We start from the raw sequence: 23,689 nt of genomic DNA, 5'->3' as shown, positions 1-23,689 counted from the left end.
AGGTGTGGAGCAGAGGTGTTTGGAGCTGCTTATTTTTGAGGGATATTAATGAAGGCTATGTGGTTAGTAATCTGAGATTGGTGGTTAATGAGGCCTTCATGTTCTCTTGCTGTGTCCTTTCCTTTTTGTCATGTAATTCTGTGGCATGTTCCCTGGAAAACTCTACTGCTTTCATTACATACACGTTGATCAGTGCTTTTAGTGTTCTAGTCTAAGGCTGAGGTCCTGATCCACAGAAGCTACAAACCTTGGAAACTGCAAGGTAAAGTTAATTCATTCAGCATTATGAAACACAATTTAAGCTGATTAATACCAGTTAAGATTGTATACAAGTAGGTAGATTTAAAAAAAGAGAACTATAAATTCAGCATTATGAAAAACAATTTAAAACTGATTAATGCCAGTTAAAATTGTATAGAAGTAGGTAGATTTTAAAAAAGAAAAAATATAACTTGCTTTTATAAATGAAACTGAAGATATTTCTGTCTCACTTGATTTATATTTAGGAAAAAAAACACTGTGATTGTTCTACTACTTTCAGCTGTCATTTTTGTCAGTTCTTAATTTACTTCTTTCTAAACAAGTTTACAAATTTGTTCATTTAAAATGGAAAGTTGACTGCTGCTGTTTTTGTTTAACACATGCTTGAAAATGTGCTACTTTTGAAGATGCTTATTTAGGTGAAAGCTGAAGTCAAGCATTTGAGTGTGTTTACTTTCAGAAATCTGTTTCATTCGCTGCCTGACTGGGTCTCCAGTGTTCCTATTGACTGGTTTTAACTTGAAAGGGAATTAAAAGCACCCACTGTTATTTGTTTAATGAATGTGGGGCTATTTTATTTCCACTGAGTAAGAGATGACATGAAGTTATATGTGTAGTTATATATTGTTGTAGAAAAGTTCTTCTCACTTTCTCCTGAGAAGCTCGATGAATCCTCACCCTGTAAGAGTTCTGTGAACCGAATTTTCACCCTCAGGTTTTGTGCTGAATGTTCTGATTATGAAAGCTGACATGGCACGCAGGGATTGGGATGTGGCAGTTTGAATGAAGTTTAGTAACTCTACCTTGTCAAGAGGGAATTTCTTGTTACAACAGGCTACCATGGGTAGGCTGGTAGTAGGGGCAGTTGCTGGGAGTGGTTCAGCTTGAATCAAGCAGGAAAGGGATTTTGAGTAGATTTTCCCCTTATTATAAAAGTGGACTTTAAGGCTTGACTTCTGACAACTGTTCTGTCTTGATAGAAGTATTTCTGAGGACAGCAGAAGACCTTACCACTGTCATTTTAACACAGTTTAACACAGTCATTTTGGATCAAAGGTCTCCTTTTCAAGACCTTAGCCCAACTGAGGGCAGTACACTCTCCTAGGAGACTACTTTTCCATACTAGTGTGAGTTACTCCATGCCATTTTTCATCTAAGAACTTCAAGGTCAAAGTGCTGAATAGGAAAAAATGGAAAGATATTTTTCAGAATCAGTGTGTTCTTGTTTTATATCATTTTTGTGTTTCTCTTGAGTGATCTGCAGCATTCCTGTGGCATTTTTCACCAGTACATGAAAAGGTCTCGAGAATATATGATACCAGTTATATTCTACATCATAGTCATCACTATCAGGGTGGAAAACATGAGTACAAGTACAGAACTATTTGAACTTTCAGGTTCTGATTCATTAAGGAAAATTAGTAGTTGCATTAGAGTCATATTGTCTGAATCAGTCTCACAGAATGGTTGAGGTTGGAAGGCACCTCTGGAAGTCATTTAGTACCATCCTTTATTGTTTCACAGGCAAAGAGAAAGTACACCTTACATGGCTAAGCCAGGAATTTAGTATTAGTACAACTGAAATCTTAACCTTTTAATCATTATTACTCCAGACCTAATCTTTACAGGAGGAATAATGATACAGTTGGAATTATTACACACTGAATTCTTAGCACTAGGAAGAAGTGCTCTGAGGTTGGTCTCTTCCCAGTGCTGGTGAAGTGTCAGCTATGGGTGGCCTTCATGGGGAGGAATATACCACAGGAGGTTTCTTTTCTAGGATACACTTTCTAATGTGTTTTTACACCTTGCTTTCTCTCCATTGGCCTGCAGTTCCATGTTACATCCAAAATTGGCATCTTTTTGGTGTTATTTGTTCTCTTTGTTAACCCTGAATAGGGTTTTTGTCCAGCTGCATTTCTTTGTCTGCCTGTTGGTCAGTGATTTCCAGCCTTTGGGGTTTCCAGTGTCCAGTGTGTCCCATCTCTAATCATGCCAGGCCTGTACAGCTCTGCTGCAACCACCTCTCAAAGGGTCTCTCATCAGGCAAGGCCTGTGTTTCTTTGCACCACATCATTATTGTATTCATAAATGTCTTATTCTCCATAGATTGTGTCTTACAACTTTGTGTGTAAAACTGTGATTGTACAAGTAAAACAAATTGGACATAGTATCCTGATCAGCTGGACGGATTTTTGTGGCAGTTATAGCTCGTAAAATAAAGTTGCAGCCAGGTCAATCAGAGCAAACTGCACAACCCTCAGTCCTGAGGCCTTGTGAGCTCAATATGATGCACCAGAAATACAAATTCTGGCCCTTTCCTCCCAGGGCACTGTGGTGTTCCAGGACTGTCCAGCCTGGATTTGTTTTAAGTGGTGAGTACGTGAGGGAAGTGGACATGAGTTCCAGTCTCTTCTTTAATGAATATTCATCAACGGAATAGGAAATGATTCTGTGGCACTCTGGAATCTTAATGGAAGAGAATAGAGGAATTTAGTTACTATTCCTTGGGAAAGATTGAGTCTTTTTCCCCCCCAATTTATCAAATAGTTGTGTATACTTATTGTTGTCAGGAGTTGGTTGTATTTACTCTTGAAAACTGATACCTTTGGGGGTGAACTGCTTTCTAGAAAACAGTGAATAATGGCTAAATTATTAATAGTATGATTTATGGAAAGAAAACCAGAAATTATTGACCTGTGTAGTATGTTCAGAATAATTCTACTTTAATGAGTGTGGAATCAGAGCAGTTTCTTCCAGTGAAACTTCTAAATGCAGTGGATTTTGGGTTTTGGCAACAGCCTTTCCCATTTTATGCAGTGAATAGCAGACCTGCTGAAAGTTCTTCCCTAAATGGAATGTAACAGTGCCTTCCACAAGAAAATAGGAAATAGTTGTTCTCTCTGAACTTGTCAGCTGTTTTGCTTATGGGATAGTTAAGTGCTTTGTTACTGCTTTGAAGAAAAATGGTAGCAGCTGAAGTAATATTTCATGTTCTCTACGTGTGATTCTTTGTGAATATATTTAATAACAGAAGAGATATTGGACTGGAAGTTGAGGTAGTATTAGTGATCATTAGTAACAGCAATATGAATTAATTGTCTAACTGATCAAATATGCACATTTGTTTCCTATGAAGTTGATTACACCTGTTGAAAAACTTAAATAAATGTAGTATTACATGGAATCTTTTTATTCAAGAAGGAAGGAGAGACATAAGTCTACTTATAATTTGTGTACAATAGCTGCCTTTTTCTTAATGTAACAGGTTTTGGCTGAATAAAATCATTGAATGGTTTGGGTTGGAAGGGACCTTAAAGATCATCTAGTTCCAATGCCTCATTTGGGGAATTTTTTGTACTACCTTAATCTCCAATCAGGTATTGTTCTTAAGCATGTCTGGATTAAGGAAAAATGTTGCCTGGAATAATGTGGTATTTCCCTTGTTGCTCCTCTTTTATAGATATACAATGTATTACAGTCTTGTCACTTACTCTGTTATGTGAAGGGGTGGAGGGTGAATAATAATGGGAATATTTGTTGTGAGTTTGGGGAAGGGGGAAAAATAAAAGTCAACACCAACATAAGAAATCTTTCTCCCATGCTACTGCCTTCATCAAAGTGTCAGAACTTGGCTCATAACTTCTATGAATTGTTAAAAGATAAAATATATAATGAGACTGGGAATTCTTTTGGAGTTTTTCATATGTGAACACAGTAAACTGATCAATAAACTTTATACTTGATACTGCAATTTATCTTCACCATATTTATCTACCACCACTTTTTCAATGAAAGCTGCAGTAATTTTAGCAGCAGAATTTGAAAAACAGTTAGCACTGCTTGTTGTTGCATAGCTGCTTTTTGGAGACCAAATTCCAGGGAAAAGCAAACCAAAAGCAAACCCTTCCATTTATCTCATTCTTACGATCCTGCTGTTCATTTCCACCAATAGAAACTATTATTTTATAGCAGTATTCATATGCCTTAGTGGTTAGTCTGTTGTGTTCCTGGAGCACTTCTAAGGTTGCAAGAAGAACATGCAAACTGGAAATCTTGAACCATTCCAGTTCCTAGAGAATTGTTCCTTATCCTTACCTTTAGATAAACTTAGGAGGAGGTTAATGGATGACATGAGATGGTTGTGTGAGCTTAAAACAACCCATCTATTTAAAATGTATAAGTGTATAAATAGTCACCAGATGGCACTGTGACTGAGATTAAACACAGCACCCATAAATATAGGCAGCTACATCTTGGAATAGATGTTGTCTCTGAAGTTGTTATAGCAAACAATGATAGGTGTGGGTGTGGTGGGTTTTTATTTTTTTTTTTTTGTTATTATTTCTATTTTTCTATCTGTGTTGAACTTTAAATGTAGCTTGGCTTCAGTAGCTTGTGCTTAGGAACTGCTGCTTTATCCAATCAAGACCATTTATGTGAATGGATCCAACCAACTGATGCTTGCTAATGATTAATTTTAGACTATCCGATTAACTTATAATAAATTCAGGCAACTTTTGATATTCTGCTTTTACTTCTAAGGGAATACATGCAACAAATTACTTGAGGAGAAAAAGTCATTCTGATCAGAGTCAGATGCTACTTGACCAAAGATTTATACCAGAACAGAGTCATAAAGTAATAGTCATATTATTCAGTTTAAATTTGTGGCACAAGTTGAACTGGAACTCTTAGGAAAGCTTTTACACCCTTCAAATAACATCACTTTTGTAGCAGACATTGAAGTTAAGTGGAACAAAAATTTATTTCTTTTGCACAGAGGTTTCATGTAATTTTTGTTTTATTTGTGAAAATCAGATGTTTTAAAAGAATTCTGTCAGTGAAGCTATTGCTCATTCTAAAGGCTTGTTTTATCATGAATTTTTCTGTTTGAAGAACTGTCTGACCAGATCGGACATCACTTTCCTGTAGTCCTCAGCATCACACTTTGACTGGTTGAGTAAAAATCTTTCATATCACTTGGCAGATATGCAAAAATCATAGGCAGATGTGGAGTAGTACTGTCAGTATTTATATAAATTTTTCAGAAGTTCAGGGTTGTAAAGTGTGCTCTAATTCCCCTGTGGTACAGCTAGAAAAAAGATTGGAAATGTTTAAACTTGAAAGAAAGAAGTGATGTGTAGTTGATAAAGGACAAATTTGTGTAGAAGTGTTAATTCTTTTTGCCATGCAGCCCAAGTTCACTGCCATGACCAAGTTGATCCATATGCCCTATGAAAACAGCAATTCTAATTATCCCAAGAGCTTAATTTTCTCACCTGAATATTCAGGTCTCATACTACAGTAGAGTTTACTTTTTCAGTATTTAAGTTTTATATGGTAGATTACATTATCTTACCAAAAATAAGGCTTTAAGAAGGATACAACAGATAGAACTTGTTCTATTTAAATTGTAGTTCATCCTTAAATAATCCTCAAGAAAGCTGGAAGGTGTAATATAAACCTACTCTAAAAGCTGTATTTAATTTTGGCTGGGAGATAAATTTTCTTTCCTAGAGGCTTGTTTTCCCTTGCATTTGGAAGTGCACATCCAAGTGTGCATCAGAATGGCTGACACTGGAAGACACAACAGGAGGGGATCTTTTCCAGTCCTGCTCAAGCCACCTGAAGTCAGTTGTGTCCAGCTGACTTTTGAGGATGTTAAAGGTGGGAGAATCCCCAGCCTCTCTGGGCAGGTGTTGCAGTGCTCAGTCACCCTGGGCTGCTTTGGGCTGCAGTGGAGTTGATGTTCTACAGAGTGGCTGCTCTGGGGCTGTGCTTTGGATTTGTGCTGGAAACAGGCTGAGAATTCAGGGATGTTTCCTCATGTTCTGAGGGAACCTCAGTCTGTGCCCATTTCCACTGTCTGTCACTGGGCACCACCCAGATGACAAGCAGTAGGCACAAGCTGGAAGATAAGAAGCTGCAGTCAGATATTGGGAAGATTGTTGTTTACAGGGAGGGCACTGAGATACAAAATGGCTGCTCAGAGATGTTGCAAAATCTGCATTTTCAGAATTAGACTTGATGAAACAACCTGCTGGAACTGAGCCCCATGTTGAGCAAAGGGCTGATCAGAGAACCTCCAGAGATTTCTTCTCAGCTAAATGTTTTTTGCTATATGACATGATTTACTCTGGGAGCACATCCTTCTTTGTGGAGACCTTCATCATTCGTACCTTTTTTTTTGGTTGTTTTTTGGTGAGCCACATTTTCCGGTGTACAGTTACTTATTAGGCAATTAGCAGTTTGTATTTTCATTTGATAATTTAAAAAGATGTAAACACTTCCCTGATTAATAAAGGATGCTTGTTTGTTTTTAATCAGCTGACTGAACTGGCCACAGTGTTATTACTGTGCTGGTATCAACTGTGATCACAAAGATCATGAAAATACTAGAAGTAGCAAACAAAAAAGAGAATGTATGTCTGAATTCATGATTTCTGAATTTAGAAATCTTTCTTGAGACAGTTTTCCTTTATTCATCTGAATGGTGGCTTATGCAGTTGTTAGTAACAACTTTGTAACCATCATTTCCCCGTTCCAGTTCTATGGAAGTGTATTAGGACAAAGCTGAGCTCCAGCAGCTCAGACAGATTATTTGTGTGCCCTTTATTGCCATGTGTTATTTTTTTTTCCTCCTTGTAAAATGATATTTGATTCGGCCCTTGCCTCATGTACTTTGAATTCTCGGCATCACATCATGTTTTATAGCAGCCTTTTCAAGATTGTTGCTGTTGTGCTTTTATTTGTAGCATTCTAGGGAGGAGGGAGGTCAAAAAATGTCACACTGTCTGTCTCCTGTGTGCCACAGAAGTTCATTTTCAGCTTCGTGCAGGGGAAAAAAAAATTGAAATTCGCTCTGTGGATGTGACAAAGTGTTTCTGAGGACAAGTGTTCAAATGCAATATTGTCAAGCTATTTTTAGCCAACTACTGTCCCTATAGTGCTGTTTAAAGATTCAGCTCAGGCTGCTAATAGATATATTTATAACCATTCTGTCAACTGGCACAGCATGAGTGCTGTTACAGATGATAATTCTATTCTTGGAAGCAGTGCCATGGTTACCAGTCCCCGAGCTGCTCAAATAGAAGCTATACATCTGTACACACTTAGTAACATTTTAATATACCAGCACGTTTTTACACTGCAACAAAGAACAAAGCCAGACATGGTAACCAAAAAAATAATATGTGCAGAAAAGCACATGAAAATTAAAATCAGTGCGTTTACTTACTTAAGAAAATACAATAACTTCTTTAGTATTATGTATTCTGAAGCCTGGGTGTGAAAGAAACTGAATGAGGGTTTTTTTTACTGCATTTTACTGGTGTTTATTGTTGATGTAAGCAGTTTGACTGCAGTGGGCTTTATTTTGTGTCAGATGGCTGATGGATAGGCACTGAGTACAGCATGAGGGTGTGTAACACGGGTTTGGGACTGTAAAAACTCACTTTGCTGATGAGGTTGGTGTCTGGCCTTCTAAGAAATACAGAATTTTACTAAATTAATGATTCATCTGTACTGAGGTGAAATTTGATATGAAGAGTGTCACGTGGCTTTACATTGGTGTGTTGTGCTCGAAGGGTGGGTTCAGGAGGTGCTCTTGGATTTGGGAGCCTCCAACCATGGCTGTAGATCCCTGCCTGGCACCACAGGCACTGTGGCTTGTCTGAGGCTGGGTATCGTGTAGAAGCTTTGGATACTCCTTCATTTGGGCCTAAATTCCATGTCATCCAAAGTCCTGCAGCTTTCTTAGTCTGACTCCCCATCCCTGGAAGAGTTGTATGATTCTGTGACTCTTTGGGTAAATATTTGCCAAGCGATAATGCAGAGCCTGGGATTTGGCTGCTTTGTTTGCTTTGTCTGAGCACTGAGGAGGCTGAAAATGTGACTGAGTGAGGACATCAGGTCCCACATTTGAATGGACTCTGTTTTAGTGCCTGCCCTGTTTGGTACCTGCAGCACTGCACCGTGCCTAGAAAAGACACTGGAGAAGAGAGCATGGATCTGTTGGCAGAGGAGCTGCCAGGGCTTTGGAGATTTTTAGTTTATTTTTGTTCTGCTTTTACTCTTAGGTTTGCAGGGAATTGGGCTGTGGGGCCATGAGTAGCAGTAAAAGGCTTTGACAAATGTTGGCACAGGGTTTAGGATGATCTGTTACCATCCCTGTGCTGGGGAAGAGGTGACCTAGTCTGGTTTTACTCTGTTGCTTCTGTGGAATTTGGGAAAGGGCTACTGTGAATCACAGACAGCAGAGGTAGATTTTTCTTTGCCTTTAAATTCATTATGTACAGATGAAAAAACAAACCCCTATATTGACTTTTATACAATGACTGTAATCATAAAAAGATCAATATTTTTTTTAGTGCATCATCATTGTCATTGAACATACCAGTTTTCTGCTAGATGTTGGACATGAATTACACATCACACCTGCCTGGAAAATGGAAACTAAAATTAGCTTTGTTTCTGTAGGAAGATTCGTAGTAAGATTAATGCTTTGAAGAAGACAGCACCAGTATTATAGATTTCTTCAGCTGTGGTGAAGCTCTAAAGTAATCAAAAGGAAGTTTATTTTCATAATGTAAATTGTAGAATTCATTGCTGCTGAATGTTGGGAAGGGCAGAATAACAGACAGGTTCAACATGGGGCAAGAGAAATGGAAAACTGGATTTGCTAGGAGGCCTGTTGCCTGGATAATCCAAATGCAGTGTCTGAGCTGACAACTTATTGCTGGATGCTGAGAATGAATGAGGGTGATGATCATTTTGTGCCTTGCTTGTCATATTCCTCCTTAAACAGGCACTGCTGTCTGGGGTAGGATGTAGAGCTACAGGAACAGCTGGTTTGTTCCAGGAAGAAAAGCTCTGTATTAAGACACAGCAGCAGGGCTCCATGTGGCCAAAAGACTCTGTTACAAAAATAATGTTCACAAGTCATCTGGGATATCAGAAGGCATCTTACTGATGTATCTAAAATATAAAAACCAAGTTTTTTTGGTTTGACTGCTCTGAGGAAATTTCATTTTTAAGATTTTTCATGGTTTTTGCTGTTCTGTTAAGCAGGTTTTGTCAAATCTAATGAATTTGCTGAACAGTTAATTTTTAAAAAAAAAGAGAATGCACTGGCTGGTTACTTACTAATTTTACTGTATGCACAGTTTTCAATAAAACTTTCAGAAATGATGAAGTAACGAGAAGTTTTTTTTATGTAGCTGGTAGAGCAAACATGCACTGCTTAGAATTTGTGTGTAGTGGGGGGTTGGAATGAGATGGTCTTTAATGTCCTTTCCAACCCAAACCATTTTGTGGTTCTGTGATAATGTACAGATAAAGAGTCTCAGGTGTTGGACAAGGTGTTATGTAAAAATCAAGAGGGCAAATAAGAACTTTATATCCTGGTTTTGCACTTGCCTTCATATGGCGAAAGAAGAAGAAGGAAACATGTCAGGCCAGTGATAAATAGAGATTCTGTTTCTATGGAATATCAGAGTAACTGATTGGCAGGAGAAGAGTTTATACATGATGTATACATTGAAGCATGTTGCATCTGTGAGATTTACTGCTTCTAATGCCATAATGCTATCAAAGTTGTATTGTGTATTACAGTGAAGGTGATGATGATTAAAACTGCCCATGTTCCAAAAGTGCTTGGAATAAAAGTGTAAGAGGGTGCTGCGAAGTGAAGGGTCTATGAGGTTTTAATATCTGGACTGCTGAGTTTTTTAAAAATGAGATAGGAATATTATTATGTTAGATTAATTTGCTTGGACAGAAAAATGTGTATGAAGAAATGGTAACCCCCCCAAAATTTATAAAGATTATGCTGGAGAGCATGAGAAATTGTCTTGATAAAGAGAACTCTGAAGGAAAGAATTACTTTATTGTTGAGTAGCATTCCATGGATGGCATCCAGGTGTGATTTTTGAAGTGATGGAATTTCTTTTTTGAAGTCTGATGAAGGACAGGGTGTTTTTCATATTGAAGAGACAAAAGATTTGAGACTGGTGACTCATGAAGGTTCCTGATGGGTAAAAAAAAAAAAAAAAAAAAAAAAAAAAGTTAATATTTTATCTAAAGGAAAGATAAGGAGGCAGATTTGGGGGTTCCACAGGCTGCTCAGCCTCATTTGAGTTTCTGAAAAGATTATAGAGCCTTTCCAAACATGTGAAAGAGAAGAATATAGTTGAGCACAGTCAGTGTGGAGTTATCGACCTCAGCTCAAGCTTGACTGACCTGTTTGTCTTCTTGGCAGAAATGGCTGATTCTTTGATGGTACCGAGGCTGATATCCAATATATCAAAGATCCAGATGGTGAAACAGAATGTGTCCTCAGCAAATTTCTGGATGATGCTGATTGTTGAGTAAATGTTGTAAGTGGTAGAGATTGAGTCCAGAAGTATCTTGGGAAACTTGAGGCTGGGGCCAGGAGGAATTTCAGAAGTTCAGCAAGGAGAAGTGCGAAGTTCTGATGAAATGATCTTCGTAATCACAGTGGATGCCAAGTTTAATAAGAGCCAAGAGCACATCCTGACTGGCAGTAAGAGACAGATGCTTTTGATTCTGTATATTATAGAGTATTGTGCTGTGGTAATACAGAGTATTTACCTCTGTGAAGGTAAAAAAGTTTGATCATTTTAAAGTTCTCAAACACATTTCATCTGCTTCCTCCAAACATGCAGAAATCACACAGGGTTTATTCCTTAATAGTATTGTATTGCTAATGGGAGATGAGAAACACGAGTGTGTTTGATTTCACTGGCCATGGGAGATGATTGCCAGGTCTCCACGTTATCTTACTGTTTGGCAGATCCATGCCTTAATTATTCCCTTTTTATTCTCTCCCAGACAACGGAGTTATTTGAAACACTTCTTTATCCTCTTCCAGAAGCTTTCCCATGGAATGTTTTAGATTCCTGCCAACTGTGTCTTTCATGTGAGACTGCAAAGGAGGTTGTGACAGATTGGTTTGCAGTTTCATCAATATGCTACTAATACTCATTTTTACGTCTCCCTTTCATGAAACACAGATGGTCAGGTTTTTTAGATTATTAGTGTGTCACTGAAACTGGGTTTTGGCTAAGAGCTTGTTGGCTGAAACTCCTCCTAACTGAAGCAGATGACACTGGTTGACTAAGGGGAAAAGATGAGAAGGTAGGAATTTGTTTCTTCAAGAAGGCGTTGGTTGCATTTTGTAGTTAAGACAAAGGGTGTTTGGCTTAGATTGTTGCTTTTGCTTTTCAAATATGACAAAGAGGCATCCAGTCATATTTTCTAATGTTCATTTAGAATGCAGTTTTCTGCTTTTATTTTACTGATGAGACACTGGCTTTACCTGATGCAATCAACTGTCATTTTTGTGGCTTTGCCTTTGGGTGTGTTGAATTCCAGTTACCAAGGGTGTATCTGGGAAGGGAAGGATACGGCACATCTCTTCCTCTGTTTGGTGTTCTGCAAATAACACATTATATAGAGCCTTTTGCAAAGAACATCACCTCTCAGAATGGGTTTTACTTCTGTTTGGAGTCCTAAAACCAGCTTTGTTTGCATCTGTATATCCCAGTTTCCTGTTGAGTGAGAACAGACAATTCTGAAGATACAGTTTGTAGATTGAGTTGCTGTCATTCATATTCTGCTTGGCATATTAGTTGTTTTTCCATTTAAGAAATAATAATTTCTCTTGCTCAGTTGGTGCATGGCAGACAACAGTGTTTGTATCCACTTTGCACTGAGATGTTCTGGGTGACATTGTTTTTGGGAGAACTTAATGATATGGCTACAAGTCTCAAGCAAATACCTGGGAGAACCCCTGTCTTTGAACTAAAATTTAAAAGAGAGATGAAGTTATATAAAAAACTCTCTAAGCCCAAGATATCATTTAGGTTTTGAAAACATTACTGACTTCATAAAGGGGTATCCAATTCCATTCATTGGAGCTACACATCAAGAATTGTGCCCATGTGTGCATAGAAATCATCAATTTTTATGCAAACTTGCCTAAATTTTTAACATTATTAAACAAAGTAGATACTTAATTTGCAAAATATTTTTTGACAAGCCTTGTCTGGTTTCTGTGGTGATTTTTTTGGCGATATTTTTAAAAACTGGTATAGAATGTGCACAATTATGAAGACTTTTAAAAAAACTCCTTTTAATTCCAAATGATGGTTTTCTGGTTTTGTTTATTCCCCTCCCCCTTCCTTTAAAGAAAATATAAATGGTTAGAAAAAACCATCCTTTTTCTCGCTTTCTGAAAGTCACTTTAAAGAAATTTTTACTTTTTGAAAATCATTATTCTACATTCTGAAGAATCACAGACTGGCATTTGTATTTATCATGGCTTTAAATTGTATTTATCATGGTTTTAAATCTTGATGATAACACTTCTTCCAAGGGATCAAATCCTGTAATTCCTGGGGTAAGTTAAAATCTCTGAAACCCAGTCTTTGGAAAAGAGTCAGGAGGAACATGATTCTCACCCTGCAGATATAGGCCATGTTTTTGGATGTTCTGTCTAATATGACAAAGGCCTTTCTCTTCACCCTGGTCTCCTAAAGAAGATTGATGGGACTGTTGGGTCAGATTTCTTTGATGTCACAAGTTAACTCAATGGCATTCTCAAAACTTTTTCCTGTATATCCTGTGATAGTGACACTTAGATTTTGACATCCACATCCTCTCTTCCAGAAACCTTGAGTTCCCTGCTACATTTTTTCCTAGCAGAACTTGGCCCTGATGTACTGCAAATGATTGGTTATCCCACTATCCCATTCCTCTTAGTTTCAAGAATCCATCATTAGCAAGTCCTTGTTTGTCTGAAAATTCACGGCCAGCTCAGCATTTATCTGCTCTGTCTATATTTAAGAGAAGATAATTGCTGCCAGACTCCTTGTAAGGGCTCATCATGTTTTTTTGGGCTGTCGGTTTGGGAATCGTTAGCGGTGGCACTGCTGATGAAAGCTGAATGCTCCATTATGAGGGAAAGGAGTGAGCTGCTTCAGAAAGCTCTGACTCATAAGTATAAGGAACTAATTTTTACAGCCTTAACAAAAGGACATCCATCTTTTTTCTTGATAAAAGAGCAGCCAGGAATACTCTGTCTACTCAAAAGTGCTGTGTAAGCAGATCAGTGCAAAAAGTATTTGTTTTGCCAAGGTGAAAGTAATTTGACATATGACAACAGTATTTCTTTAAGTAGACAGAAGTTTCCACAAGGTTAGAGAAAGAAGACCTATCCAACATCTGTGACCAAAAATTATCCCTTTCACACTCCAGATATCTCATGGATTTCTTGTGTCCTGCCATGTTACCTTCGTAGTGGGTGCTGAAAGTTTTTTTTATCTTCATTAGAAGAACTGCAATTGGGAGATGTCTTTAATTTGTTTAAAGAAGGCTTTCTGGGTCAGTCAGTCTGTGTTAGAAAGTCGTAGAATGGGTCAGGTTGGAAGGGACCACAGTGGGTCATCTTGTCCAACCCCCCTGCTCAGGCAGGGTCATCCCAGAGCACATGGCACAGGATTGTGTCCAGATGGTTCTGGAATATCTCCAGTGAGGGCCACTCCACACTCTCTCTGGGCAACCTGTTCAGTGCTCAGTCACTGCACAGGAAAGAAGTTCTTCCTCATATTCAGATGGAGTTTCCTGTGCATCAGTTCCTACCCCTTACCTCTTGTCCTATTGTTCAGCACCACCGAGCAGAGCCTGGTCCGTCCTCAGACACCCTCCTTCAGAAAATGATAGACATTGATACTGGCCCCTCTCAAACATCTCCTCTTGAGGCTGAGCAGGTCCAGCTCCTTCAGCCTTTCCTCATAATAGAGATGCTCCAGTCCTTTAATAACAGTTTGTTGTCCTCTCCTGAACCTACTCCGGGAGCTGCTTGTCCTGGGAAGCCCAGGAAAGGTCTCTTGAGCCATTTGCTTAGAAACCCCCCACACAGCAGGATCATCAGGAGCCAACAACTCCTGTGACCACGCTCTCTCTGTGCCAGCAGTGACTTGTCTGGGTTCCCTGCACTCAGGTTGCTTCTCCATCCTTCTTCCAAGGCAGGAGCCATGGCCTTCCCTCCCTCATGGAAAGAGCATTTGCCTGATTGTGGCTGAGGACAGAGAGGAGAGGCTGGTAGCAAATCAGGGCTGGGAGTAAAGTGCAGTTTGGGCCGAGTTATCCTTTCTGTTTGGGAATGGAGCTCACCTGCTCAGGCAGTGGCCAACTCTGCATTGGAGGGCTCACTCCACCCTGGCTGTGTGACAGGGAGGTGGGTGGTCCTTGGGCTCATGGCTGGGCTCTGAGGCTGGTGGTAAGCAGCTCTTAGGAAGGACTTGGCCAGGCTGCCAGGGCTCTCCTGGAGTTCAGCAGAGACAAATGCCAAGGACCACCTTTGTCCCAATGGCATTTTGGCACAGTGCTGATCCCCAGCACAAAGGTCTGGCAGTCACCATGGGGAACTCCATACCCCTGTCTTGGCAGTCCTCAGGGGGACACAGACCCCAAGTTTTATGTTGCCTTTACCTAATTGACTAACAGGATCATTGACATGAACAGTGCCTAATTTAACTGTTTCTTGGGAGATCTCAGGCCACTGGAAGCTGGCCAGTGTTGATTGCAAGAAGGACAGGAAGGAGGACCCTGTGATGAGAGGTGTACCAATCTCTCTTCTGTGCCTGGTAGAATTATGGAGAAGTTTATTCTGGGAATTTCTAAAATAACTCTGGAGAGAGAATGCAGTCACTGGTCATAGCTAGTCCCTAAGGTGTTTGGAACTCATGACCAGATAAGGATGAAGGAGTTCACCTGCTTTAGTCTGGTGACTGTGGCCTTTGTAGACGAGAAACCATGAGGACACAGGACAGTCCTGGAGTGGGCTACATGTGCCAGTGTTTTGCTGAGCTTCCCAGCTCATGCCTGTGACATCCCACCTTTAAGGGAAAGGAAGATTTATAAAGGCTCGTGGTTGAAAGGATCGTTGAAAGTCAGAGAGTCTGCAAAGGATTTTTATTTTAAAGCTTTATAAGTAAATCAAACACTTGGCATGGACATTGTTACGTTAGTCCCTGACCTACAGTATAAGCACACGACAGTGGGATTTTGATAAAGGGGTAGAGTGAAAGGGAAGAGAGAAATTACAGAGGGAGAGATGAAGTAGAGGAAGAAAGAGAGAAAGAAAGAAAAAGAAAGGAAGGAAGGAAGGAAGTCCCAGATATCTGTCCCAGGAAAGTGCTACCCTGTCTCCACCCAGACCCGCTTCGCAAGCCACATCTTGTTCTTTCTCACGGTGTGTTAATACCCACAGTCTTTGGTTATTGCCAATAGTTCTTGTCTGTTCTTACCAACAGTCCTTGGCTGGCTCCACAGCCATGCAGTTATTGGTGTTTGAGACATACACATTAGCCCCTTACCTTCTGGGAACTGAGAGCTCAAAGACTCTCACTTTGGACTTTTGTTTATGGGGTCACAAGAGAGTGGGCTTTGTTCATAGTAATTTTCCATCCTGGACACAATTCAAGTCAGTAACTTTCTTTGAGGGTTTAATAACAACAATATTCTTCCACTTGGGTTGTTATTCAAGCAAGAAAAATAAGTTTCCAAGGCTGTTTGTTAAAAAACAGGTGCTTGTTAGGCAGCTGTTAGTTCCTTGGAGCAGTGTTCCTGCTAAGCCCATGTGCAGTTCATCGAGGCCTAATGAGCATTTCCAGGTCACAGTGTGGCCTTGGGATGGGGAGGAGACACCACCACAATCCACCTTGTGACTAAAGTCAGCTTCCCTGGGATTCTACAATGTGCTGCTGTAATCCTTCCTCAGCCAGCTCTCCCTGACCAGGCTGCCTTGGGAGTGATGGGCTGGGGCTGTCAGCGGCAGGATGTCCTTGTGGCAGGTGGCTGCCTCTGGCACCATCCATCTTGTGCCCTCTGGGAACTGCACATCCTCAGGGTGAACAGCCACCTTTGGGGATCCTCCTGCTGCTGGCAGCTGGGGTCACTCCTCTCCCTGTCCCCTGAGGCAGTGGAAGGAGAAAACCCAGCGCAGAGCCCGACTGGCCATCCTGACAATGGAACGCCGTGGCTGGGGAGCCGGGGAATGTGGGAGGGCTGAGGGGCCTGTGGGGGAAGGAACCCAGTTTGCCAGGGGCTGGGCAGGCACTGGGCAAGCTTTGTCTTGCAGTGGGAGTAACAACGCACTCTGTGGGTCGCTGGTCCCCTCTCCTGCAGCCTCTCTGTCAGGGACCTCTTCCTCCTCAGACTCTTCCTGTAGCTCCTTTAGAACAGTGTCCCAGTACAGCCAGTCCTCAGAGACAGGCTTCTGGTCTGCAAGCGGGGCAGGTGACTCCTGCTCAGAGTAGTTTTCTGTCTCTCCTGTGGAGTCACTAGTCAAGCTGGGAGTGCTGGGCAGCACCTGGGGGCTTGTCACTGGCTCCTGCCTGAGACTTGACAGATCACGGGGGATGCAGGTGGTCTCAGTGGAACTTACTTCCCCCAGGGAGGAGAGAATCTCTCTAAACAAGTCTTCGTATGTTTTGTCATCATCCTCTTCCTCCAGCTCCCCCACCTCTTCTGTCTTGATAAGCACAGGATGCTTCCCAGCATCCTCAGTCCCTGTGCACAGCACTGTGCCACAGGCAGGTTGCAAGGATGACGAAGGAGTTTCCCTTTGACTCTCCTCACAGAAACCTCCAGGTGACAGAGAAGCTGAGAAGCCTGAGCTTTCCTCAGGCTCACTGTGCTCTTCATCCCAGGTCACTCCAGCCAGGGGAGAGGCTGCTGTCTCTGCCTCTTGTTCTTTGAAAGGGGCAAGAGATGTACTCTGTAGCTCACTGTCTGCCTCTCCTGCAGCCTCCCTGTCAGGGACCTCTTCCTCCTCACACTCTTCCAATAGCTCCTTTAGAACAGTGTCCCAGTACAGCCAGTCCTCAGAGACAGGCTGCTGGTCTGCAAGCGGGGCAGGTGACTGCTGCTCAGAGTAGTTTTCTGTCTCTCCTGTGGAGTCACTAGTCAAGCTGGGAGTGCTGGGCAGCACCTGGGGGCCTGTCACTGGTTCCTGCCTGAGACTTGATTGATTGGGGATGCAGGTGGTCTCGATGGAACTTTCTTCCTCCAGGTACGAGATGATGTCTCTGAACAGGTCTCCATAAATTTTTTCATCATCCTCTTCCTCCAGATCTTCGAGCTCCTCTATCTTGGTAAGCGGCAGGTCCTTCTGAGCATCCTCGGCCCACGTGCAGAGCGGTGAGCCACGTGCAGGTCCCAGGGGTGGCAGACAATGGCCCGGCCTTGCCATTGACCTTTCCCAGAGCCCTGCAGTTCTGCTCCCTGGGGAAGGTGTTTCCCAGGCTCTGTCAGCAGCTGTGGTGCCCTTTTGAGCAGGTGGCACAAGCTCTTGGTGGCCTCTGGGCACAAGGCCCTCAGCACGTGCTCTGCCCCTCAGAGAAGACCCAGAGGCTGCTGCTGGCAGAGGTGACAGCGTGACATTTGCAGAGGCTGCTTTTGGAGTTTGAAGGGTGAGCCAGCGTGGAGCTGCCAGTGTTCCTTGAAGCCCTTGGAGGGAGGTGTGGACAAGCAAGACTGGTGGGGACACTTTTTCTGGTTGTGGCATTCTCCTGTGGGGCAGTGACTCCCAGCCCTCCAACCTGTCCTGTGTGCAGAGGCTCTGATGACTCTGTGACATTGCTGGTCTGGGCAGTGGTGGCAGCCTCTTCCCATGGAGGGACAAGCTGGTTACCCCGGTGTGCCGTGGTGCTGCCGGGGGCTGCCTGTGGCGCACCTCTGGGAAGCAGAAGGTGGCGTGGGATGGAGGCAACTGTGTTGGCACAGTGAACCCCCCAAGCTGGGAAGCCTGGCCCTGGCACCAAGACAGGTCCTGGCCATGGCAGCTCAGCTGAGCTTGGGTCTGGGCATGGCTGCACCTCGACCATCCCGGTGCCGGCTCCTCCACACGGAAATGCTGGGTGCCAGGCGTGGCTGTCTGTCTCTTCCCACTCCAGCCTCTCCCTCCAGCCCCATCCCTCAGCGGTGGCAGCCTCTCATGTGGCTGGTGGTGGGCGTTCCCCTCCTGCTTCTTTGGCATCTTCAGGGTGCTCTGTTGAACACTTGCCACGGGCACCCAGGGGAGCTGCTCTCATGGGAGTGGCCACTTTAAGGAATTTGCCCCCACAAGATCCCCCAGGGATCTGTGTCACAATGGCCTCTGGGCACAATGCCACCCTGGGTCACAAGGGCCTGCTGGGCACCGTGCAACTCCTCACAAAGGCTGGTGGTCACTGTGGAAACACCCCTGGTCACAAAGTCCTGGTGGTCACGGTGGAAATGCCCTTGCCTTTGTCCTGGTGGTTCAGGGGAAGTGCTTGGGACAGGCTTGGGAGTAGCTCCTTAGGTTGGGATTTGGGTTCCCCATCCTGCCATTGTCTATTGGAGCTCCGTGGTGGGTGTGCAGAGGAGCTTTGTCCCAGGAGCCTCCTGGCAGTGACCAGAGTTTTTTGTAAAGAAAGATGTTTTCTGACCTGTTTACTAATAAGGGAAATTACAGCAGAAATTACTTTTTGCTTGCCCGTTCCTCCATTTGTGGGCTTTGCTCTACATGTAGCAGTGTTTGTTTGCATACATTATTGGGAACAGAACAGTAGCACTTTTTTTTCCAAGAAAGGCTTGAGGGAGAAATGCCACACTTGTCAGGGAATGAGAAATGTATTGAATAAAGGTTAATTACTCTGCGATTCACAAAATAGCTGAAAGCACAGATGAATGCACCATGAAGAGTAACTTTAAAGCAGGATCAGACTTGACCTTAAATGCTGCAAGAAATAGTGAAAATGCAGTTTTCCAAGCTAAAAATTAATGAGATAGCAGGGCCGTTGTTAATTGCTGTATTTGAAAAGCTGCACTATCTTTTGTATAAAGAGTAATATCTTTTGTGTCATATTTAAAAACTTTCTGTGTAGTAACTGTTAGACAAATATCACATCTGTATCTATTTATTAACAGCGTTATTAGACTGTAAAATCTTAAAAGTTCTTTAATTATTTTTGCACTGATAGATTTTGGTAATAAATTAATAAGTAAGAGAAGACAGTGTTCCAGCTCTAAATAAGCATTTATATCCTCAAACTACTCTGAGTACTAGATCATTACCCCTTAAAGAATAAAATAATATTATTTTTTTAATGTTTGATGAGAAGAACGTGCATGCTGGTTATGGTGGTTGTGTTAGTTATTCACATAGTTAAAGTTGTAGAATTGGTAGTTAATGTTATCAGTCACATTAGATTTTTCTGTTTCAAGTTGAGATTCATGAGGTGCTTCCTGGTACTCGATGTTTCCTTGATTTCATGAATGTTCAGCATAGTAATATATTCAAAGGTTAAGACTTGAAAAATTGCAGATCTCCTCACAAACAGCAAATTACTGATGTGAGGCAGCATTATATAAAATGTTTCTCATTATACTTCTCTCTGAATGTCGTCTCTCTTCCCATTTAGAGGGAAGGTTATCTGGTCTGTAGCTGCTGAAGACATTGATGTTCTTTTTGCAGCTGATACCTGAGTCAGTAAAATCTAAATTATTTTAAATTCCTGGTTAACGAAAAGTGAATGTGATGTTCTTTTATGCGTATGCCATTAAAATAAGGTAGCTTCAGTTAATAATACTGGTTTATGATAAGGTTTGGTAGCAGAACCTTTTTATGAAACCTTCCTATTCCACCTAAAGAGAAAGCAGATTTCCAGAAGAAATAGGATTTCAGGTAGCTTATTCTCGCTTTCATTACTGACTTCTTAAGCTGCAGTTAATGAATTTTCCTGTCCATGTTTGTACAAGAGATGCCAAATCACAGAAAGGAGACTGGGAGGGACTTTGAGAGAACCTCCTGTCTCCATCTTGCTGCTTCCAAGGTCCGGTTATGGAGAAGCAATGCCTCGGCCTTCTGGAAGAAGATCTGGGGATGGAAGTTCCACAATCTGCATTTAATCACCCCTGGCCTTTGCTATTGCAGGAAGCTGTAGAAAGGTTTTCCTTTTTTCTGTGCTAGCTCTTCCTTTTCATGGTTTTCCTCTCCCAGTGGAAACTGTTCCTGTTCTCTGCACATCGAGCTTTTGGTGACTGTTATTCTGTCAAGACTATTTGAGTTTTACGAGTTTAGGAGAAAGGACTTTAAATAGCAAATAATTAGAATTTTAATCCAAATCTGAATCATGAGTTCATTTCTGGGCTTTGGGAGGGATGTGTAACACTGTCATTTCAGGGAAAACCTGATTCAAGATGAAGATCTTCTGCTCCGTCTGGTTGAGCACAGCCAGATTAATTTCCTGGAGTGGAGAGTGTTTCACTTACAGTCACACCAAGCTGTTCCAGAGGGAAGACAAAACTGAATTTTAAAAAACAATGCTGTAACTAAAAGCTGAGTTCCATATTAGAAGCAGACTCAGACAACTTCCACAGATTAAAAAACCTTAGGCCAGCTTCGGGCATTCTGGAGCTCTATGGTTGATTTGGCAAATTTCTAATGTCAGAAGGACTTGGATTATAAATTGAATAATATCTTATAATTGTGTGCTTTTTTGCCATCAGCTGTCGGGTGTAATGAACTAGTTCATGAAACTGTGACAAACTGGTTTTAGAGCAGTAGAATTGTTAAAATTTCTGCAATGCCGATGCTTCTTTTAAAAAGGATTTTAAGTGGTACTCAGGGTAAGAAAAATGGTCAGTGAGCACTATTAGCACAGAACTGGAGAAAGGAGGGGTGGACTCTGTTCATCTGTGGCACAGAGTTTAGAGTGACTTTCCTTTCTTGGATGTCATGCAGTTGTAATTTATTTTAAGGCTTTTATTTTTACTTTAGGCTGTTCTAGATTGAAGTACCTTATGGCAGATGGGTCACAAAGCAATAAAAGAATTGAGAAAATAAGTGCGTGTTGCAGGATTGGAGCTTGAGGAAAAAAAACATAATTTTTTTCTCACCTTACATTTTTAAAAATTGGTTCACCAAACTGCAAGAGGGAGGAAATGTGTGGAAGACTCTTAATTAAAAAGTTGTTACTGACCTGGCAGAGGAGCAGGACTGTGACACACAAACAGCATTGGGCAAGAAATGCAGTTTACATGTTTGAACCAAGACAACCAGTGACTGTATTGATCATGGAAACTCAATTCAACACAGAGTCCTTTAAATAAATAGTTTGGCCTTTAGTATATGGATTAATTATTCATAACTTCCATTTCACTTGGTGTTGTTTTAAACTTCCAAGATCAGTTTCAATTGCATTAATCAATAACAATTTGTAAAACTTCACAGCTAAACGGGGATATGAAATTGGACAAGACATTCTCCCATTTTCTTTCCTTTTCTTTCTTTTCCCTTAAGAAGTTCGTAGATATTGTTTAAAGTGATGTTGAATTACATACAGCAGCTCCTTGCAGATGTGAAGATGGCTAAAGGAATTATTGGTTGCCCATATATGTATTTTCAACTATGGATACTTTGAGCAAGGCCATGTCATTGTATCCCTGAAGTGTGTGAAGATGCAGGGTTTGATTTGCACATGGTACATATGCTTATGAAATTTATTGTTACTACTTGTGAAAGATTTAATATGCACTGAGGATGAGTTATATTGCTTTTTATAAAGAGTGGCCTATTTATGGAGACATTTTAATTCAAAGAAGACTGAATTTTGTTTTAAATTTGAAGTACCAGAGTGATATACGTGGAGCTGGTTATTCAGTTTGCCGAGTCTGTGGTTTTATTAAGGTTTCCCCTTGCATAGAATATATTAAATGATTTACTACAAATGAAACCAGTTTTTCATAATTACTATTAGTTATAATTTTTAGAAGACATTGTAACTGATACACTCTGAACCAAAAAGTGCCTTTGTAAGTCAGTAATTTGGAAGTTGTGAAGGTTTTTATATCAACAGGGGATACTTTTGTTTATTGAGGCTGGAATATTGAATAAAACATTCCAAAGCTTGAAAACTCTTGATGTATTTGATAGTGTATGAAGGAAAATCCTGCTTTTTTTTTTTGATGGCTTTGCCTTTTCAGTATTTTCTTGCAGGCAGGAAATATTTAATGCAATACATCTTTTAGTGATGTCCAACTTCTCAAGGTGTAACCAATGAGATTAGTGTTTCTGCAGAGTTTTGAGGCTAAACTATATGTTTTAGTGTAGGTGTTAATCCTTTTACATGTTGTTAAACATTTTTCACTTAGTCTGGGTTTATATGAAGGCACGTGGTGTCATGTAAAGTCTTTAGGATTGTTTGAAGTTACTCTCCCAAACTTTAGTGGTCATCGAATTTGTTTGTCAGTTCCTGATGTTCCTGTACATAATTACACAAGATAACCTAGAAAAACAGATAACTCTTATAGCTCCATGTTTGCATTATGTGCACAGCAATATTAATGTAGCCTTCATTTGATTTTCAGATGCAAAATGGTGAGAGCTTGTTGGTTCTAAGAACATATTTAGTTAGGATTAGTGGACTCAGCTATAATACTGTGCTCACAATTGACGTTTCTGATTAGATTTTATTTTTACTGGTTGCTGAAATGATCAGGTACATAGTTACTACCATCCAGGAGCAAAAAGTGTTTAAATTACTTGAACATTTAACAAATGGAAGCTTTCTGGAAATTCCAACTGTACTACAGAAAAATTAAAATTTTCATTAAGCACCCTCTGAACAGAAAATATCGAAATGCACATTTGTAACGTCGGGTTTTGTGCATCATGAAGTGCTCAAGGCTGGAGCCTTTGCTGAGATGTGTGGTATGTCCTGGAATTCTAGAATCATGGAGTGGTTTGGGTTGGAAGGGACCTTCAAGATCATCTCATTTCAACCCCCCTGCCATGGGCAGGGACACCTTGCACTGGGCCAGGTTGCTCCAAGCCCCGTCCAACCTGGCCATGAACTCTTCAGGGATGGGGAATCCCTGCATCTGTGTGCTGCTGTTTTTCTGTCTTAGATTTTGTACCTCTGTAGTCTTGAGATGGAGGATTCAGTTGACCCTCTGTAAAAAGGCTATTTCTTTGGCTATCCAAATATGCTTTTTCACAGGAACTTTGAGTTCTTTTATTTATATATTATTCTTTGTTCTGGCTCAGTGGCTTACACAGCCATCCTTTTCTGTAACGTGGTAGTTGTCTCTGGGCCATGACTTTGAAGGAACTTCCTTTCTGTGGGTGTTCTTAAGGAATTTTAACTTATTTTTCTCTCAATTTTGTTGTCCCTTTGACAGTTTGTGTTAATAGTTTTTTTGAGAGAGAACTAATTGGGAGCTATATAGACATTAAATTACATTACAGTCACTACAGTTTTTGGAAACAGTGTTTGTGGGCTACAAGCTTACTTAACAAAAGCATAAAAAACCCAATTTCCAGATCCTGTTTTTGTCTCAATATTGTATTATGTCTCTTTATCATTTAAGATGC

The 23,689-nt window shown here is 40.9% G+C and overlaps 2 protein-coding genes across 19 annotated transcripts in view; one reads left to right on the top strand and one right to left on the bottom strand.

The window, feature by feature from the left end:
- TRAPPC9 (trafficking protein particle complex subunit 9) overlaps positions 1–23,689 on the top strand; it is a 456,853-nt gene that overhangs the window by 98,659 nt on the left and 334,505 nt on the right. The gene's annotated exons all lie outside the window — the stretch shown is intronic.
- LOC127477571 (uncharacterized) lies at positions 10,315–22,596 on the bottom strand. Its single transcript, XM_051802073.1, has 2 exons — positions 13,934–22,596; positions 10,315–11,834 (listed from the first exon to the last, which is right to left on the bottom strand). The coding sequence occupies exon 1, from the start codon at positions 18,326–18,328 to the stop codon at positions 16,244–16,246; it is 2,085 nt and encodes a 694-aa protein (XP_051658033.1). The 5' UTR covers positions 18,329–22,596; the 3' UTR covers positions 10,315–11,834; positions 13,934–16,243.

Source organism: Manacus candei, unplaced genomic scaffold, assembly GCF_025592945.1.
Source record: "Manacus candei isolate 608988 ecotype Guabito, Panama unplaced genomic scaffold, ASM2559294v1 h1tg000054l, whole genome shotgun sequence".
Lineage (NCBI taxonomy): Eukaryota > Metazoa > Chordata > Aves > Passeriformes > Pipridae > Manacus > Manacus candei.
Note: the sequence above shows the minus strand (reverse complement) of the source record. Positions and strands in the feature narration are given on the sequence as shown.

What these genes read in the sequence shown, in the direction of transcription:
- LOC127477571 (XM_051802073.1), bottom strand. Translation starts at nt 18,328, where the DNA reads ATGCCAAAGAAGCAGGAGGGGAACGCCCACCACCAGCCACATGAGAGG.